Source organism: Corvus kubaryi, unplaced genomic scaffold (assembly GCF_017639235.1).
Source record: "Corvus kubaryi isolate FWS band 111438036 unplaced genomic scaffold, C.kubaryi_AGA036_p1.0 split3-37355, whole genome shotgun sequence".
In the NCBI taxonomy this organism is placed as follows: domain Eukaryota; kingdom Metazoa; phylum Chordata; class Aves; order Passeriformes; family Corvidae; genus Corvus; species Corvus kubaryi.
The window spans coordinates 116,335-124,655 of NW_024582089.1; the positions used below are offsets into that span (position 1 = coordinate 116,335).

Sequence of the window (8,321 nt, forward strand, 5' to 3'; positions counted from 1 at the left end):
CCGGGGCCGGGGCCGGGACGGAGCGGACGGGCCGGGGCTGCAGCGCGCCCCCTACCGGCCCCGCCGCGCGCCGCTCCGCCCCCGGTTCGTTACCGGCGGTCCCGGTGCGCTAAGGGCGCCCCCTGCCGGCCCCCGCCCCCCCCGGGAGCTGCGCTGCCCCGCTCCGCCCCGCCCCCGTGGGTTTAGGGGACACCGCCGATGTTTGGGTGATGCCCCGGTGCTCCCACCCCGCGGCCGGCCGGATGCTCGGTGTGGGATGTCCCAATGGCCCCGCGGTGCCCGGTTGAGGTCCCGCCTTAGCGGGGGCCGACCCAAGGGGCAGGAGCGCGGGGGCAAGGGGCGTGGGGACCCCCCGGCACCGATACCACTCCTCCCGCTGGGCCCACGGCGCTGCGCGGCTGCGGAAATGCCCCAAAAACGGCGTTTCGCTGGTACCGGGAGCCGCCTCTCAACCACGCACGTGGGTGACCCGGGACAGGGGGAGCCTTCCAGGGGACGCCCGGGAGCTGCTGCACCCCCAAACCGGCCCCGGCCCCGTGGTGCCAGGGGGGAGAGCAGTTATGGGTGAGCCCGGGGGTTGGGGTGCCCAGTTTTGGGGTCACGCCGGGGTTTTGGAGTGACCCTGAGGCAGCCCCAGGGTGCCCAGTTCTGGGTGGCCTCAAAGGGTTGGGAGTGACTGTGGGGTGGTCCTGGGGTGCCCAGGTCTGGGTGACTCCAGGCTTTTGGGGTGTCTGCATGGCTCTGGGTGCCTGGTTGTGTCCAGCAGCAGCAGGGTGCCTCATTTGGGAGGGTTTGGGTGTCCCATTTGGGGGGTCCCGAGTGCCCCATCCGGGGGCGGTTCTGGGTGGGTGGGTGACCAGGGACACCCAGGTTGGGGTGTCCACGTGGTCCCAGGGTGCCTAGTTCAGGGTGGGCTGTGGGTGTGGAAGAGGGAAGAGCTGCCCCTGGCCGAGGTTGCTGAGCCCATTCCCAGTCTGGGGTCTGGGGGAGTGGAGCTGTCCGGAGGCACGGGAAGCGTCGGGTGAGCTTTATTGCTGATGCAGTGGCCGCAGTCATACAAATCGTGATCAAGGCATCACGACAGGAAGGATGGGCATCCCATAACCCCAAAACCCACTACCCTCCTTGAGTCGGTGCTTTCCCTACTTTCCCTTGGACGAATTTGGCTTCCATGCTCTGAGGGTTCTGGGGCTCCCCCAGCAGTGCTGTGGGTGTGTAAAAGATGCCCGGAGCTCCTGGCCTCAGCCTGGCTCCCCATGTCCCACCACTTCCATGCCTCCTCTCTCCCTGGCTGCTCCCTTCTCCGACCCTCCCATTCCTCCTGACATCTAGTCTGAACCCCCGACTCTGCAGCCACTGCTGTGCCTGAATCCCAAAACTCTGCTGGCCACCCAGAGACCTTGTGGTGATGTGATGATGGTCTGGGTGTCCCCTGCTGCCCCCCCAAGGTTGGGGCTACTCCCGCTCACCCCAGGCTGGACCCTGGATAGAGGGTGCCAAACCCCTTCATTGCTCTCTGAGGGGGGGATTTCCATAAGGATCAGCTCTGCAGACCCCTGCTCTGTTCTTGGCATCGCCGGCGGGGCACGGTGCTGGCAGAAGAGTGAGCTTGAAGGCTTCACAACCATGAAAAAATAAATACAATGTCCTCCATCATGTCCTGCTGGGCCCGGCCCGTCCTCCGTGTCCCAGAGAGATCCCTGCTCCTTGGCATCGGTCACTGCAGGTTCCAAAGGGCTTGTCATGGAAACAGTCACGAGAAAGGTGAGTGTCTGGGGGTCTGCCATGGGCTGCAGGGGAAAAATCCTCCCGCTCCCTACTGCAGCAGCTTCGGCAACTCCACCTGCAGGGAAGGACACCCCATTACTGGGAGAACAATGGGAGGGGCTGCAGGAATGTCCCTGATGTGGTCCAGAGACATCTAGGGCAGGGTTAGATGGGGTATTGGGAAGGAATTGTTCCCTGTGAGGGTGGGCAGGCCCTGGCACAGGGTGCCCAGAGCAGCTGTGGCTGCCCCTGGATCCCTGGCAGTGTCCAAGGCCAGGTTGGACTGGGCTTGGAGCAACCTGGGCTAGTGGAAGGTATCCCTGCCCATGGCAGGAAAGGGATGGTCTCTAAGGTCTCTTCCAACCCAAACCTTTCAATGACCTCTGGCTGTCCCCACACTCCAGCCCATGGACAGCCCAGCAGGGACACAAACCACCCGGAGCGTGTGAGAGGTTTCAAGGCTCCATGCTGGGACCAGCATTGGAGATGCAGCCCCTCCAGCCATCCTGGGGCCACCTCCCACCCCAGGGGCGTGGGCTCAGCCACAACAACGAGATATCAAGGGTGCAGTGAGTAATAAGTTACGGATGGCTTCTTCCTCGTGTCCCAACCCCTGGATCCTGGCAGATCTGCCAAACACAGGAGCTCTGCCAAGGGATGGATCTGCTGACCCCATCTGCTCTGCAGGGATGGTGTTAAAGGATGGATCTTCCTTCCCCATGTGCTTGGCAAAAGGCTGGATCTGTGCAGGGGTTGGGAGCATGGACACCCTGCTCCAGAGGACACTGCCAGAGTGACAGTGGCAAGGACCTCAGCCCCCAGCCCCCAGCTCCCAGCCCCACCCCGTGGGTGGGCCCCACCTGGCCTTGCACTTGCCTTCTTGAGCTGTTTGAGGTTGCTGGAACGAATGGCTGCCAGGAGCTGGTCCCGAGAGTTCTTCTCCTGGACTGGCAGCGCCCGGTCCCCCAACTTCCTCTGCGTGGCCGGCGAGAGTGAGTTCTTCAGGTTCTCGTTAATCATCAGCGGTGGGGCGAGCGGCGGAGGAGGTGGGGGTGGTGTGGTGGGTGCCCCACCTTTCTTGGGAGAGCTTTTGGGAGAAGCCTTGGGGGATGGCTGCGGGGATGCCTTGGGGGACCCCTTCGGCAGCGCTCCAGGCTTGGGCACCTCCAGAAGGTCTTTCTTCTCCCCCCGTTCCTGTGCCAGTTTCTGCTCCTGGAGTCGTTTCTGTCTCTGCCTGTCCATGTTTCGGCTCAGCAGGTTGGTGACGGTCATGCGTGGCCCAGCCAGCTCGAAGTGGTAGCCCAGCTTCAGGAGTGTGGTGTTCTCCTTCAGGAGCTTGGCGATCTCCATCTCGGTCTTTCCCCCGCAGATGTGCCGCTGGTTGTGGAAACGTAGCTCTGTCAGCGTGTTGTTCTGCAGCAGTGCCCGGAAAATGGCCAGGATACCCTTGCCCGTGATATGGTTGGAGTCCAAATTGATGCTTGTCAGCACCTTGTTGGACTTGAGCATTATGGCAATGGCGAAGGCCACGTGGTCGTCAGCGCGGGTGTTAGCCAGGGCGAACACCTTGACCACAGTGTTGAACTCCAGGGCCTCGGTGAAGCGCACCAGGGTCTCGTTGTTGATGCAGTCGGAGTTGTTCACGTTGACCTCGGTCACCTCAGCGTCGTTGTTCTTCACCTTCTCGATGAGCTCGTCAAAGATGCTGGAGGCTTCATCATCCTTGGCTTGATCTGCAGAGCTGCTGGAGGAAGGCTTGGAAGGGCTGCTCCCAGCTCCTGCCTTGGCCTCCTGTTTCTCCTCCACCTTTTCTGCCTTTTCTGGCTCTGTCTGGGATTTATTCTTCTCATCTGCCCCGGGTTTTTTCACAGCTGAACCCTTTTCCTCTTTTTTTTTATCTTTTTCTTTCTTACCTTCCCCTCTTATGTCTTCTTCTGCCTGTTTCTTTGATTCTGAACTCTTCTTCTCCTTTTTGTCCTTCCCTGTGTCCTTTGATGCTGAATCCTTTTCTTCTTGCTTTTTTTCCTTCTCTGTCTCCTTCTTTGCTGCTGAGACCTTCTCTTCTTCCTTTTTATCCTTTCCTGCATCCTTCTTTTTTAAATCTGAGCCCTTCTCTTCCTCCTTTTTATCCTTCCCTGCATCCTTCTGCAACTCTGAGCTCTTCTCTTCCTCCTTTTTGTCCTTCCCTGTTCCCTTCTTCAACACTGAACCCTTCTCTTCCTCCTTCTTGTCCTTCCCCATCAGCTTTTTCTCCATGGCCTTGACTTTATCGTTCATGGCTTTGTTCTCTCTGCTCTTGGTCTCAGTCTCAGCTTTACCTTTCAGGTCTGTTTTCTGAACATTTTCTTCCTTTTTAGAGTCTTTCCCCACTTTAGTATCTCGTTTCTGGGCCAGGTCTTTGGAAGGAGATTCCTTTCCTTTTCCTTCTTCATTTTTGTCTCTCTTATTCTTGCTCAACCTGCTTTCCTAGTGAGAGAAAAACACCTGGGAATTACAGAGACAGATGCCTCTGACCTACAGACTCGCCACCCCAGTCTCACTTTCACTGACTTCTGTCACATGGGAACATCCTGCAGCCTGTGGCTGGCCTTTGGAAGAGGAATGTTTGGCCCAGCTGAGGTCCCAGCTCCAGGAAAGGGTTCAGCATCTGAGTGCCTTGAATGTAGGCAGAGCCTGCAGGACCCAGGTGTGATGAGATCCTGCTGCAGCTCTCCAAGGCAGCTCTGCTCTCCTTCTGCCTCCAACCCCTTCCCAAAGGGCTCAGAGGTCTGCAGGACACCCTCCCTAACAGGCCATGAACTAACAAGCTGCAGGAGGCACCTCCTCTCATACCCATTACAAGTTATTATTTTTTAATCCTTGTTCTAACTGGGGATGGAGGTAGCGCCTGTCTCCCTGTGAGCCCCAGGTGCTTTCCCTCCTTTCCTAAATGGTTTCCAGCTGGATGCTTAGTGGCTTTTCACAGTCTGCAGCCCAACACTTCCCATGCTGTCCTGGATGTGTGTGCAAGGAGGGGAGCACCCACAGCACTGCTGACCCAGCAGTCACTCCAACCCTGGGCTCTCCGAAACCATCCTCCTTTCAACAGCAGCTTGCACTTTTGAGCAGAAAACCGAGGAAATGGAAGCATGGCATTTATTGCTTTCTCATGCGTGAGGTTCTCCCAGCACATCTGCTCCAGTGTCCAAAGACATCATAAGAGGGAAGAGCTTAACTTGGAGAGTCTGGGGGAAGGTCAGAAGGAAGTTTTGGTCATTTTTACAAGCACTCGACCCTTGCCCTTGGCACAGCCTGTCCTGGGCACTGCTGCTGGCCACAACCAGCTCCAGCAGCTTGGGGACACAGCCAATGTTTTGTTGCAGCCTTCACCCAAGGCTGAGGGGGTAGGAGGGGTCTCCATCAGCATTGGTATGACCTTTGATATGGTTCCCATCCTTCTCTCTAAACTGCCAGAGGGCAGGGATAGATGGGATATTGGAAAGGAATTCTTCCCTGTGAGGGTGGGCAGGCCCTGGCACAGGGTGCCCAGAGAAGCTGGGGCTACCCCTGGATCCCTGGAAGTGTCCAAGGCCAGGCTGGACAGAGCTTGGAGCACCCTGGGCTAGTGGAAGGTATCCCTGCCCATGGCAGGGGGTGGAACTGGATGAACTTTAGGGTTCCTTCCAACCTAAACAAATGTGGGACTCCATGACATGAAACACATCCCAAGGGAGAGGAGCCAACGCTTCAGGTGGCTGAAGGCAGATGAACTTGACACTGGGACCAAGTTTGCTGCACAGTGGAGGATCCTACCATAAATTTCACATCAAGGTTGGCAATTTAAACCTCCTTCTCCCTCCTCCACAGCTAGGGAACACACAGGTCCTCACCACTGGCCTGGCTCATCATCTTTGCTGGGGGGATTTTAGGACTCCAGGGAAAGCAGGAAGGAAGATGCCTCTGGGAGATGCAGCTGTGATGCCTTTACAGTCTCCCTGGACCCTCTCACAATTAGGACAACACTGTGGCTTCATCCGGTGCCTGGAACCCCCAAATCTGAATCCAGACACCCCAGTCTGCAGTCAGGCTGACCTCCTCCTCTTGTCCATCCTGGGACTCCATGGTGTCCGTGCTGGGGCAGCATGTGGCTGAGCTTTCCCCATGCGCAGCACTGCCAGCCCTCAGGGACAGATGTTTTGTGGAAAGAACTGGCTGTGCATGGGCAGCCCTGGGGACTGTTTGTACCTGGTGTATAAACAGATGCCATCGGGGACGAGAGAGCTGTTTATTTAGTTAAGAGGTTTCTTGGCTCCCTGGCGCAAGGCTGAACAGGGACAGGAGGGCTCGTGCCAGACCCCTACAGAGCCTGGCCTGGTGTCCACACAGTCCCCACTGCTGCCACCCCAGGGACCAGGGACAGGGCTCCCAGAGGTATCCTGGGGATTGCAGGGAGCAGGTGATGCCACCTCCTCTGGTGCTGAGCTGGAGGTCCTTCTCACCAAGCTGTGGCCTGTTCCCAGGATGGTGCCCGGATGCTCAGTGACATCCTGAAGCACCTCGGTGGAGCAAGAGCCCTGGCAGGAGGACTGTGGGATGAGGACACTGTTGTTCCACTGCTGGTGCCCAACAGGGCCTCTCCAGTGCCCAGGTTGCAGGTTCCTGTGAGAAAGGACATCCATCGTCCTCAGGGCTCTGAGACCCTTTGGTGACCACAGGCTGAGCACCGCTTGAGTCAGAGCCAGCAGCCTCATCTCCATGCCAACTGCTCCAAAAATCTTCTCCCTCCCAGCCCAAGCTCACCCAGCCTGACACTGGGGACCCCTGAGTCTCCCCTGAGCACCCTGGGCACATCCAAGACCAAGCAGAGCAAAGGCTTTGGCCAGGAATGAGCAGATCTTGGAGAAAGGGATAAAAACCCTGGTGAGAATGACCAGCAACATCTCCCATGCTTGGAGAAGGTGATGGTTTAGTCCAAGCTCCCTGCTTGGGAAGGCTGCTGCAGCACATGCTGGGAATGTCCTGGTATCTCATTAAAGCTTCCATCCATGGATGTGGGTCCACATGTCCACGTGCTGTGCTGTGGGGCAGGTCTGGGGGAGGAGAGACCTGGAGCCGGAGAATGGGATGTGGGAAAACTGGGGGGGGGGGGAAATGAATCCAGAGAAAAGGAGTTGAGAGAAGTCAGGGAAAATAAGCCAGGGGAAAAGGAGCCAGGTGTGGCCCCAAGAATGGGAAAAAGGGAATGCAGCAGATATGCAGTGACCATCATGGGTGTTTGTGCCGCTGTTGGTAGCACTTGTGGCATCATTTGCATCCAGCAAAGTTGGGATGCATCAGAAGGATCCCATCAAAGAACTGCAGGTTACTGGAAGAAGTGCTGGATGGTCACAGGGGGTGAGAGTTCAAGCTGCTCCATCTCCTGCAGAGCTGCCTTGGGAGAGTCCTTGGCAGGCGCCCAGCTCCAGTGGCAGCAGAGGGGGAGGAATCAGGAGGAAAAAAGTTCAGGCAAGAAACCAGATGTGTGTTTCTAAAGCCAAGGGTCACTGCAGCCCATCTCCATCCCCTGCTGGAGCCTGGGGACATCTCCAAAGCAGGTCTGCTCTGGGCCCTGCCTGAGGCCACATGTGTGCCCAGGAGGGAACGTGTCCTTGTCCCCTCCTGACTTCCCACCCATCCCTGGGCTCTCAGCGTGGCCCACTGGCCCAGCCCTGCTGCAGGTGCCAGCCTCAGGTGTCACTTTGGCTGGTGACCATGCCAAAGTCCTCACCTCCAGGCTGGAAGTGCAGCTGGAAGTGGAGCTTGGTGGCAGAGCTGCATGGCATGGATGAAGAAGAGGAGAGAGAAAAGCAACTTTCCCCTGCTCTGGAAACCCTGGCTGTCCCTGTGGCCACCAGCACAGCTTCTCCTGCAGCCCAGGGCCAGCTCTCCCCTCCTCATGGCCATCCCAAGTCCTGCCTGCTCACTCCTCTCTGCCCACTGGCATATTTACCTTGGGTACCTGGGAACCAGTGCAGCTGCACCCCCTCTGTGCCATTCCCTCTGCCACAAGCACAGTTATTAGGGGAATATTTTTACACAGCGTGTCAGACCTTTAAAAATAAGCCTAATGAAAACAGCCTGGTACTCGGTTGATTAATCACCAGTGTTTTGATGAACTGAAATGCCTTCCCGTTTCCTCTAAATAGACTAAAATGAGCATTGCCATGGCTTGTTAGCATTTGTAACCCTCAAACCCACTCAGATGTTGCCTTAAAAGGCAAAGGAGACTGGGAACTTCTCGTCTGGAATCCAAGCACTCGCTCCAGCACTGAACAAGGGATGGGGCTGGGGATAGAGCTGGGGATGGGGAGAGTGAATCTGGAGGCGGAGTGAGGGTCTCACTTCCTGCCCCGAAAACCCCACAGCTCATTTTGGGGTAGAAAACTGCTGGTTTAATGGTAGTTATTGAGCTGGCTGTTTGTTCAGCAGGCAGAATGTGGGCACAGTCACCCTGCTGTGCCCAGAGCAGATTTCCAAGGGAAAGGGGAAGAGAGGAGAGGAGAGGAGAGGAGAGGAGAGGAGAGGAGAGGAGAGGA

At 57.4% G+C, this 8,321-nt stretch overlaps 2 protein-coding genes across 2 annotated transcripts in view; one reads left to right on the plus strand and one right to left on the minus strand.

Moving 5' to 3' along the window:
* Window positions 1–468, plus strand: part of SHISA4 (shisa family member 4) — an 8,808-nt gene extending 8,340 nt beyond the window's left edge. The window contains exon 4 of the mRNA XM_042015964.1: window positions 301–468. Within this exon, the coding sequence (XP_041871898.1) occupies window positions 301–468 (168 nt within the window). The remainder of the gene's footprint in view (window positions 1–300) is intronic.
* A 544-nt stretch (window positions 469–1,012) lies between these two features.
* The window catches only part of LMOD1 (leiomodin 1), a 20,855-nt gene continuing 13,546 nt past the window's right edge, over window positions 1,013–8,321 (minus strand). The window contains exons 2-3 of the mRNA XM_042015963.1: window positions 2,644–4,233; window positions 1,013–1,843 (exon numbers count right to left, since the gene is read on the minus strand). Of these exons, the coding sequence (XP_041871897.1) occupies window positions 1,817–1,843; window positions 2,644–4,233 (1,617 nt within the window). The 3' untranslated portion in view covers window positions 1,013–1,816. The remainder of the gene's footprint in view (window positions 1,844–2,643; window positions 4,234–8,321) is intronic.